Source organism: Chiloscyllium punctatum, chromosome 40 (genome assembly GCF_047496795.1).
Source record: "Chiloscyllium punctatum isolate Juve2018m chromosome 40, sChiPun1.3, whole genome shotgun sequence".
In the NCBI taxonomy this organism is placed as follows: domain Eukaryota; kingdom Metazoa; phylum Chordata; class Chondrichthyes; order Orectolobiformes; family Hemiscylliidae; genus Chiloscyllium; species Chiloscyllium punctatum.
This window is the reverse complement of record NC_092778.1, coordinates 58855662-58867812: the sequence shown is the minus strand read 5'-3', so window position 1 is coordinate 58867812 and position 12151 is coordinate 58855662. Positions and strand designations below refer to the sequence as shown.

Here is a 12151-nt window from a genome sequence, read left to right as displayed (position 1 = left end):
CCCTACCATATATTTACCCCTAACTAATGCACCTAACTTACACATCCCTGAACATTATGGGCAATTTAGCATGGCTAGTTCACCCAACCTGCACGTCTTTGGACTGTGGGAGGAAACCAGAGCACCGAGGGGAAATCGACGCAAAGATGGGGAGAATGTGCAAACTCCACGCGGACAGTTGCCTGAGGTTGGGTCCCTGGCACTGTAAGCCACCATGCCACCTGACAGGAGTAGGCCATTCAGCCCATTGAACTGCTGTATTCAGATGCAGTAAATTTGATTTTAGAGAAGTGACCTTCATGATGACCCCTTGAGTCCAGGTATGTCTTCCTCAGGGACTGATTGATCATCTAATGGGGTTGACCTACATGAGATATCATTGAAAACGTTGTGCTAAGGGCCCCAATGCCCTAGCTAACCTAAGGTGGACCTTGAAGATTTTGTCTGGCTCTCAAAGATTAGAAAAGGATGTCAGCAAATCTCCCATTTTCCAGATATGTGGATGAAGATAAGAAATAGGAGCAGGAGTAAACAATTGAGCCTGCTCCATAAATCAATCCTATCATGGCTGATTTATGGATTCAACTCCATTGCTTACCCACTCCCTTTGACTCCTCAAGCCCAAATATGTTTCATGTTGCAGTGTCCACGACTCCCTGAGAATTATAACCATTTAAGTGAAGAAATTTCTCCACATTTTAAAAAATTCATTCACGGGATGTGAGAATCACTGGTTAGGCCACCATTTATTGGCCATCCCTCGTTGGGTAGTTAAGACTCAATCACATTTCTGTTGGTCTGGAGTCACATATAGGCCAGACCAGGTATGCATAGCAGTTTCCTTCCCTAAAGGACATTAGTGAACCAAATGGGTTTTCTCCACAATTGACAGTGGATTCATGGTCATCATTAGACTCTTAATTCCAGATTTTTTTATTTGATTGAATTCAAATTCCACCATGACAGGATTTCAACCCAGATCCACAGGATATTACCTGGGTCTCTGGATTAAGAGTCAAAGAGTGTGACGCTGGAAAAGCACAGCCGGTCAGGCAGCATCCGAGGAGCAGGAGAAGCGATGTTTCAGGAATAAGCCCTTCATCAGGATTCCCAATGAAGGGCTTATGCCTGAAACATGGTTTCTTCTGCTCCTCGGATGCTGCCTGACCGGCTGTGCTTTTCCAGCGTCACACTCTTTGACTCTGATCTCCAGCATCTGGAGTCCTCACTTTCTCCTTTCTGGATTAAGAGTCCAGCGATAATACCACTGGTCTATCGTCTCCCCTACTGATCACCTAGTGATCAGCCCTTATTCTAAGATAGTGCCCCATTGTTCCAGACTCTCTAGTCAAGGGAAACAATCCCTTCAGAATCTTATATCTTTCCATGAGATCACTTCTCAGTGTTCTGAACACCAGAGAATGTGGAGCCAATTTATTCAGCCTCCTATCATTGGACAACACTTCCCTCCCCCACCTCATCCCCAGGGACCTTTGCTGTCATTCCTCCAAAGTTTATTTTCTTTCTCGAACTAACAAAGAGGATCAGAAAGGTTAGAGAATGCTGGCCTGTGGCAACTACACAGTTGATTGTGGCTATTCAACAAAATTGTGACTTTCTCAAATGGTTGAAAGCCATCTTGATATAAAAATCATGATGTAAAAACATGGTGCCAGACTGTAAGTCCATCGGTCCTCAAATTTGCATGACTTAAACACCAGATGTGCTCAACCCTTTCAATGCCAGCGGAGAATACCCAAGGGGGAGTGGGGAGGCAATTTTCAATACCACTGAATTCAGAAGTTGTTGAAGTGTAGAGTCCAGGAACATATCCATGTTCCTGAATTGTGAACTTTCCACCATTTAATCCTGAAATTGTTGAGATCAATGGGGGAGGATGTTGGGATGAGTGCGTGGTTGGGACACTTCTTTAGTGATAGAGTCTTAGGACTAAGGAGAAGTAGTTGGTATTCAAGATTCAACAGAAATGGTTTAATTTGGTTGAATTGATGAAACCGGATGAAGGAAGAAACGCAGGACTTTAAAACAATTTGTCTTGCACTCATGTTACCAAAGATGGTATTGACTCTTACATTCAAATAACCCCTCTTCTGATTTCAGGGGTGGGATGAAGGTGATGGGCAAAAGGTTGGCAGAAGATCTGCTGTTGCCCAGACTCACCCCTCCCATCCATACCATGGGTTTTATGGCCTTTAGTGAGATCCTACAGACTAAAGTCATTCTGAATGCAAATACTATTTTTGAACATGGAATAAAAATGGCTACAGAGATTTCTTCAGTATTGTGCTGGAGGATTAAATCCTTTCAGTGGAAATACTTCATGTGGATTATAGACTCATAGATGTTTATTGCAGATCAGGTGGCACTTTGGTCCATCATATCAACACAGTTCTGATTATACTCATCCATTTTATAATCTTGGCCTATGAGCGAGTGACTTTAGCAACACAAGAGAATCAGTAAATATTGCTTAGATGTTACAAAGGTCTCTTGACACAGTCACGCTTTCAGGCAGTGACTTCCAGACACTCACCACCCTGTGGGCGAATCCTCCTGTTAGCTTGCCACCAAACCTATGCCCCTTACTTGAGAAAAAAAGAGAGTTGCTCATGGTAATCTCAGGAATTGAACCCATGCTGTTAGCATTTCTGTGCCTCATAAACCAGCTGTCCAGCCAACTGAGCTGATCGACTCCCACAAAAGGGAATATGCCATGGGCCTACCAGACTGTAGGCTGCTCTCTCACTAGAAAGAGAGAGACTACTGGTGGTGATTTAACCTGATGTCACTGCACCTCTGGTGAGGGGGAGAAGGACAATCTGCCACAATACCAGCCGGTGCAGGGATTGAACCCACACTGTTGGTATCACTCTGCACCCCAAACCAGCCGTCCACCAACTGCCCAACTAGCAAACCCCCTTCATCTTTTCCAACTCTTCTTAGTTTGTAGCTCTTCAGGTTAAGGCAATTCAAGGATCTATCCAAGTATTTTCTAAAGTCAGTGACGATTTCTATCACTATCCTCATTTTAGACTTTGAGATTTAGACCCTTGCCAGAAACTGGGTGATAATGAAAAACATTATCTGCTGTAATCCTCCTATCAGTTAATTTAAACGTATACACCCTTGTTATTGACATTTCTGCTGCAGGAAACAAGTCTTTTCAATCATTTTATCTAGACCTCTCATAATCTTATACACTTCAATTAAGTCTCCCCTCAGTGTTCCTCTTTTCCAAAGAAAACACGACCAGGACATGAGAAACAGGATATTAACAACGTCAAAATATTTCCAATGAAGAACTTTTAATTCCAAGCAGCTTCAGAAGGAAGAACAGAAAGTTTACAGCATCAAATAAAACTTTGAGACTGAACATTGATGAAGAGTTACAACCAAGTACAAAGTTATTTTGTTCTTTATTAAGATCTTTAACAATCTGCTGGACATTTCAATCTTTATTTTAAAGTGATATTTTAAGCCTAGAACCAAAGATGGACAGTAATAGTGAACATAAGATAATAGTACATAAAACTGATCTGCACTGACTTAGTACAGGTTGTAATCCATTGATTTTAATCAGCAGTTGAGCAGAAAAGGTCTTGTACTTCAAACGTATCTGCCATGGGCAACAGTGGGGAGAAATAAATCTTGGTTGATTAGTTCTGCCCTGCTTGGTACAGATTAAGTCACAGGGAGCAACAGATTTTCTTAGAAAATACTAACAACTAGACGCATGCACTGGGACACCAATGTCTGCCATGTGTAAATATTCCCAACAGAGTATTTTCCAATCTGAAGTGACTGTGGTGTTATTTTATTACCTGAGTTCACTTGGGATCATCCATGGCTGCGTGGTTTGAAAGTTTTCCAATATGTCTAAAATTTCATTGGGCTGTTCTCCTGGTTGCTTCAACAGAAAAGCGAAAATGACTGACAAAGATTCATTGTCATTAGGTCAAAATGCTGAAATTCCATCCCTCAGGACATTGTGGGTCCACGTTAAGCACGTGGACAATAACGATGCAAGAAGGCAGCTCACTACCGCCTTCTCAAAGGGAACTAGCAAACCGGCAGACAAGGGAGGCGTGGTGGTAGTTTGGCGCACCGATCTTTACATTGCTGAGGCTAAATGCCAGCTCGCGGACATCTCCTCCTACTGCCCCCTTGACCATGACCCCACCTCCCACCACCAAACCATCATCTCCCAGACCATCCATAACCTCATCACCTCAGGGGATCTCCCATCCACCGCCTCCAACCTCATAGTCCCACAACCTCGCACCACCCGTTTCTACCTCCTGCCCAAAATCCACAAACCTGCCTGCCCCGGCCGACCCATTGTCTCAGCCTGCTCCTGCCCCACCAATTTCAACTCTCCATACCTCGACACGGTCCTGTCCCCCTTAGTCCAAGAACTCCCCACCTACATTCGGGACACCGCCCACGCCCTCCATCTCCTCCATGATTTTCGCTTCCCTGGCCCCCAACGCCTTATCTTCACCATGGACATCCAGTCCCTATACACCTCTACCCCCCATCATGAAGGACTCAAATCCCTCTGCTTCTTCCTTTCCCGCCGTACCAACCAGTACCCTTCCACTGACACCCTCCTTCGACTGACTGAACTGGTCCTCACTCTGAACAACTTCTCTTTCCAATCCTCCCACTTCCTCCAAACCAAAGGAGTAGCCATGGACACCCGCATGGGCCCCAGCTATGCCTGCCTCTTCGTAGGATATGTGGAACAGTCCATCTTCCGCAGCTACACTGGCCCCACCCCCCACCTTTTCCTCCGCTACATCGATGACTGTATCGGCGCTGCCTCGTGCTCCCATGAGGAGGTTGAACAGTTCATCCACTTTACTAACACCTTCCACCCGACCTCAAATTTACCTGGACCGTCTCAGACTCCTCCCTCCCCTTCCTAGACCTCTCCATTTCTATCTCGGGCGACGGACTCAACATGGACATTTACTATAAATCGACCGACTCCCACAGCTACCTAGATTACACCTCCTTCCACCCTGCCCTCTGTAAAAACGCCATCCCATATTCCCAATTCCTTCGCCTCCGCCGCATCTGCTCCCATGAGGACCAGTTCCAATACTGAACAACCCAGATGGCCTCCTTCTTCAAAGACTGCAATTTCCCCTCAGATGTGGTTGACAATGCTCTCCCTGCATCTCCTCCACTTCCCGCTCCTCCGCCCTTGAACCCCGCCCCTCCAATCGCCACCAGGACAGAACCCCACTGGTCCTCACCTACCATCCCACCAACCTCCAGATACATTGTATCATCCTTCATCATTTCCGCCACCTCCAGACAGACCCCAGTACCAAGGATATATTTCCCTCCCCTCCCCTATCAGCATTCCGGAAAGACCACTCCCTCCCCGACTCCCTCGTCAGATCCACACCCCCCACCAACCCAACCCCCACTCCCGGCACCTTTCCCTGCAACCACAAGAAATGAAAAACTTGTGCCCACACCTCCCCCTCACTTCCCTCCAAGGCCCCAAGGGATACTTCCGTATCCGTCACAAATTCACCTGCACCTCCACACACATCATTTACTGCACCTGCTGCACCCGATGTGGCCTCCTGTACATTGGGGAGACAGGCCACCTACTTGCGGAATGTTTCAGAGAACACCTCTGGGACACCCGCACCAACCAACCCAACCGCTCCATGGTGGAACACTTTAACTCCCCCTCCCACTCCACCAAGGACATGCAGGTCCTTGGCCTCCTCCATCGCCAGACCATGGCAACACGATGCCTGGAGGAAGAGCGCCTCATCTTCCGCCTAGGAACCCTCCAACCACAAGGGATGAATGCAGATTTCTCCAGCTTCCTCATTTCCCCTCCCCCCACCTTGTCTCAGTCCCAACCATCGGACTCCACCGCCTTCTTGATCTGCAATCTTCTTCCCAACCTCTCTGCCCCCACCCCTTCTCTGGCCTATCACCCTCACCTTAACCTCCTTCCACCTATGGCATTCCCAATGCCCCTCCCCCAAGTCCCTCCTCCCTACCTTTTATCTTAGTCTGCTTGGCACACCTTCCTCATTCCTGAAGAAGGGCTTATGCCCAAAACGTCGATTCTCCTGCTCCTTGGATGCTGCCTGACCTGCTGCGCTTTTCCAGCAACACATTTTTCAGCTCTGATCTCCAGCATCTGCTGTCCTCACTTTCTCCTAACAAAATGCTGGCCCAGCCAGCGATGCCCACATCTCAGAAATGAATTAAAATCATACACTTTCTCTTGGAGATTTGTCAGTCTCCTAATGACATTGAAGCAGTAGACTAGGAGTCTCCCCAGCAGGACAAGAATGTAAGAACATAAGAACTAGGGGCAGGAGTAGGCCATCTTATCCCTGCAGCCTGCTCCACCATTCAATAAAGTCATGGCTGATCTTTATCATGGACTCAGCTCTTCTTACCCATCTGCTCAGCATAACCCTTAATTTCTTTATTGTTCAAAAATCTATCTATCTTCGCCTTAAACCCACTCAATGAGGTAGTCTCAACTGCTTCACTGAACAAGGAATTCCACAGATTCACAACTCTTTGGGTGAAGACGTTCCTCCTCAACTCAGACCTAAATCTGCTCCCTCTTGTTTTGAGGCTATGCCCCCTACTTCTAGTTTCACCTGCCAGTGGAAACAAACTCCCTTCTTCTATCTTACCTATTCCCTTCATAATTTTATATTTTTTGATAAGATCTCCCCTCATTCTTCTAAATTTAAATGAATATAGTCCCAGTCTACTCAATCTCTCCACATAAGCCAACCCCCTCAACTCCAGAATCAACCTAGTGAACCTCCTCTGCACCCCCTCCAGTGCCAAGTAAAGGGACCAGAACTGCACACAGTACTCCAGGTGTGGCCTCACCAACACCCTATACAGTTGTAGCATAACCTTCCTGGTTTTAAATTCCATCCATCTAGCAATGAAGGACAATATTCCATCTGCCTTCTGAATTACCTGCTGCACCTGCAGACCAACTTTTTGTGATTCATGCACCGAGGGACTTTGGGAAGCAGTCATGTCTATTGCCAATCTCAAAAAACTCCAGTTCTTATTAGCACATGCTTTCTTTTGGTACAGAAACCAAATGCTTCTAAAAGCATTTAGAGTTATAGAGTCATAGAGATGTACAACATGGAAACAGACCCTTCGGTCCAACCTATCCATGCCGACCAGATATCCCAACCCAATCTAGTTCCACCTTCCAGCACCCGGCCCATATCCCTCCAAACCCTTCCTATTCATTAACCCATCCAAATGCCTCTTAAATGTTGCAATTGTACCAGTCTCCACCACTTCCTCTGGCAGCTCATTCCATACAAGTACCACTCTCTGTGTGAAAAAGTTGCCCCACTCACCCTAAACCCTCTAGTTCTGGACTCCCCAACCCCAGGGAAAATATTTTGTCTATTTATCCTATTCATATGCCTCATAATTTTGTAAAACTCTATAAGGTCACCCCTCAGCCTCCGACACTCCAGGGAAAACAGCCCCAGTCTGTTCAGCCTCTCCCTGTAGCTCAAATCCTCCAACCCTGGCAACATCCTTGTAAATCTTTTCTGAACCCTTTCAAGTTTCACAACATCTTTCCGATAGGAAGGAGACCAGAATTGCACGCAATATTCCAACAGTGGCCTACGAGGAAAGTCAATTTATTTATTTTCCCCATAGCAAATCAACTCAAACTCTAGAAACACGCTCTTATCTAAACTTTAGAACCTCACGGTCTCACATTTCAGACTCAAGGTGTTAGATAGCCACGATCAGCCAGCTGTGAATATTCAGTTTGGAATTAGTTTATTCACTGTTTGGAACATTCGCACAGTAGGAGGGATGCAATGGAAAATGTTTCAGTGTGCTGAGGTTTGATTTTTGACATCATTTGTTGTTTGGAAACAACATCAATGTTGCTCATTATGTTGTCACCCTGCAAATTATGTTATTTATATTGAGTATATGTTAACACAGGGAAGCTTTGCTAAATACTCCCTTCTGATGTCAGAGTCTAATGACCAAATTATTGATGCATTAGAAACAAAGGTGCAGTTACACTGATATCTAAGATGTGTATTTGTATGATACACACACACACACACACACACACACACACACAGGCGATATATTATACATGCTGACACTTAACTGGATTTTGCCAATGATAGCGAACGCTGAATAAGATAAATTCAGTGCTGTTGTGCACCCATAGGGAGCTGCGATCAAATGACCACATGAGTAAGAGAGTACAGGCCCTGTATCTGATAGAAGGTTCTTTTTAATAAAGCTCGGTGGAACCACTTAGGCCCTGAGTCAGAGTATTGTGGGTTCAAGCCCCACACCAGCAACTTGTACATAGAATCTCGGCTGGTACTTGGTTCTAACCCCGATGGATATATGCTTTAGAGATGCCATATTTCAGAGGAGATGATGAACCAATGCTTCATCTGCCCTAAGAGTGCTGTAAAAGCTCCCACAGAGCAACTTTAAATAAGAAAAGGGGTGTTTCCCCAGTGTCTGAGCCAATATTTACCCCTCTCCCATGAACAGATGAGCTAATATCACATTTGGTGTTTGCATAGTCTTTCAGACAGGTTTCCTACAGCAATGAATAAACTCCAAAAGAACCTTGATTGGCTGCCCTGGGATGTCCTAGGGTTGGGAAAGGTGCTATATGAATGCACATCCTTTATTCCTCAGGAAGAGGATGAGCACTAAATTGATCATTTCTTCCAATACAAGATGGAACTTAGATCTTTACCTCCCTCCCCTGGGAAAAAAGAGTGAGGCTGTCTCCTTAAATGGTCCTGTGCGTGCGCATTTTGAAAAGTGATCCTTTTCTCTGTGCAGGTTGGTCTGTGAAGTGTACACCATTGATGCGACCATACAGACATTGAAACAACGTCTGCAAGAGGCACAGAATGCTTTGCAACTCCTGGTCCAAACCAAGTCCGTGCTGGAATATGACATCAGTGTGAAAGCCAACTCCCTCTTCATTGATCAGGAGAAATGCATGGGGATGCGTAGAACCCTTCCCAACACCCCACGCTTGATCGGTTGCACTCAGCTGAACATGGGCACTTACTGTGCTCCCCCAGCGCCTGAGAAGAAGCCTTGCAACTGTGGCTGCAAAAATAAAAAAAAAGTAACATAAATGAATGAAAAACAATGGAGCCCCAGGCTTCAGATAAATGCATGCTTTGTTCTGTTTTGGAAAACAATGCTCAAATATTGTGGAAACATAAAATAAAGAAAATTGGTGGTTTAACAGTAATGTTCTCGTCCTCTGTGTGTTTGCCACATTTATGAGTCCACCTTTCTCTGACTTGTTGCTGCGTGAACTTCATTCGATATTTTCCTCTTATTGTAAATTTATGATGCTTCAAGACAACTACCTGAATGCACACCTCAACACTTAGCCTCCAAAGAAACTTAATTTTAATAAAAGCAAAATGCTAAGGGTGCTGGAAATTAAATGGCAGCATCTGTGAAGAGAGAAACAGAGTTACGGCCCAATATGACGCTTCTTCAGAACTGAAAGGAGCTGGAAAATGACATTTTTTAAATGTTGCAGACAGAGGGGAAGGAGAGGAAAGTGACACAGATTGTGAGAGAGCCCATAGCAAAGGAGAAAGGTGGTCATAATGCAGATGAAGGAGTGATGGGTGTAATTGGTGCATACGTTAGCTGTTAAAAGGAGGAAATGAGTCTGCTGTGCGAAGATTAAAGCTAACAAGACACTGTCAGGGAAGTGTGGGTCAGGTGGGGTGTAAGAAAATGTAGAGAAACGCAGAGATCATAATCTGACCGTGGTGGAAATCCATATTGAATCCCAGAGGCTGTGAAATGGCTAAGTAGAGAATGGGATGTTTCTCCAGCTTACATTGAGTTAAATTGGGACATTGTAGGAGGCCGAGGATGGAAATGTTAGTATGAGAGCAAGCTGGGACAAAGTGAAGACTGCAGATGCTGGAGATCCGAGTCAAAGAGTGTAGTGCTGGAAAAGCACAGCCGGTCAGGCAGCATCTGAGGAGCAGGAGAATTGACTTTTTGAGCATAAGCTCTTCCTGATGAAACATCACTTCTCCTCAGATGCTGCCTGACCAGCTGTGCTTTTTCTAGCACCACACTCTTCGACGCATGAGAGCAAGGTGGTTAATTGTGATAGCAAGGAACAGGAAGGTTGGGATCATTCCTACAGAGTAGTTATTAAAAGGTTAATCACAGGATTGGGTGTCCTTGGTTGCACTAGCATTTAACGCCCATCCCTAATTGCCCAGAGAGCAAGTAAGAGTCAACTGCATTGTTGGTGTGCTTGGAGGAACATGTCGGTCAGGATGGCAGATTTCCTTTCCTAAAGGACATGCATGAACAAGAAGAGCTTTTCCTGACAATTGACAATGGTTTCATGGTCATCATTAGACTCTTAATTCCTGATTTCTTTCTATTGAATTCCACCATCTGCTGTGGCAGGATTTGAAGCTAGAATCCCTAGAATATTACCTGGGTGCCCAGATGAATAGTCTCACGATAATACATCAAGCCATCAACCCTCACCCACCCAACTTGTGTTCACATAGTCTGTGTAAATATGTGCCAGTGCCATTCTTGAACTGATTTCCTACACTTTGATAAGGACTGTCCAGGCTGACTGAGTTGCCTTCATTCCTGATGAAGGGCTTTTGCCCGAAACGTCGATTTTCCTGCTCCTCGGATGCTGCCTGACCTGCTGTGCTTTTCCAGCACCACTCTAATCTAAATTCTGGTTTCCAGCATCTGCAGTCCTCACTTTTGCCTGAGTTGCCTTACGTTTAAGGTAAGATGTAAATGGGTCTAATGTGCCATTTCTCCATCATCACTGAGTCAAAGTCCTGGTCTTCTGAATCTTACACAATATCACCACAAGATTTACGAGTCAAGAAAGCCCACTGCAAGGCATCTCCTCAAGGCAATGGTAGCCTGGTTCCTGAACAATTTAGCATTCAACTTAGTTTTCACTTTAGTGCCAGAGACCGAGAGATGACCTGATAGAAGTGTGTAAAATTATGAGAATTATTAATAGGGTGGCAATGGAAGTCTTTTTCCCAGGGTAGAAATGTCAAATACTAGGGACATGGGTTTAAGAGGGGGATGTTTAAAGGAGACACTTTTTTTTTGCAAAAAGGTATCTGCAACTTGCTGCCGGGGGAGATGATAGAAGCGAAACATTGTCAAGTGACAAGTAGTTTAGACCAGGGAAACCCAGTGGATGTGGTTTATCTAGACTTCAAAAAGGCCTTTGATAAGCTGCCACACGGGAGGCTGCTGAGCAAGGTGAGGGCCCATGGTGTTCGAGGTGAGCTACTGGGATGGATTGAGGATTGGCTGTCTGACAGAAGGGAGAGAGTTGGGATAAAAGGTTCTTTTTCAGAATGGCAGCCGGTGACGAGCGGTGTCCCACAGGGTTCAGTGTTGGGGCCACAGCTGTTCGCATTATATATTTATGATCTGGATGAAGGGACTGGGGAAATTCTAGCAAAGTTTGCAGATGATATGAAGTTAGGTGGACAGGCAGGTAGTACTGAGGAAGTGGGGAGGCTGCAGAAGGATCTAGACAGGTTGGGAGAGTGGTCCAGGAAATGGCTGATGGAATTCAACGTGAACAAATGCGAGGTCTTGCACTTTGGCAAAAAGAATAAAAGCACAGACTACTTTCTAAACGGTGAGAAAATTCGTAAAGCCAAAGTACAAAGGGATCTGGGAGTGCTAGTCGAGGATTCTCTAAAGGTCAACATGCAGGTTGAGTCTGTGATTAAGAAAGCGAATGCAATGTTGTCACTTATCTCAAGAGGGTTGGAATATAAAAGCACCGTTGTGCTACTGAGACTTTATAAAGCTCTGGTTAGGCCCCATTTGGAGTACTGTGTCCAGTTTTGGTCCCCACACCTCAGGAAGGACATACTGGTACTGGAACGTGTCCAGCGGAGATTCACACGGATGATCCCTGGAATGGTAGGTCTAACATATGAGGAACGGCTGAGGATCCTGGGATTGTATTCATTGGAGTTTAGAAGATTAAGAGGAGACTTAATAGAGACGTACAAGATAATACATGGCTTGGAAAGGGTGG

At 45.2% G+C, this 12151-nt stretch overlaps 1 protein-coding gene across 4 annotated transcripts in view; it reads left to right on the top strand.

Moving 5' to 3' along the window:
* LOC140464651 (tektin-3-like) overlaps positions 1-9298 on the top strand; it is an 82977-nt gene extending 73679 nt beyond the window's left edge. For all 4 annotated transcript variants that reach the window (XM_072560009.1, XM_072560007.1, XM_072560008.1 and 1 more), the window contains exon 8: positions 8893-9298. In XM_072560009.1, coding sequence (XP_072416110.1) covers positions 8893-9196 — 304 coding nt within the window. In that variant the 3' untranslated portion in view covers positions 9197-9298. The remainder of the gene's footprint in view (positions 1-8892) is intronic.
* Positions 9299-12151: the final 2853 nt, after the last annotated feature.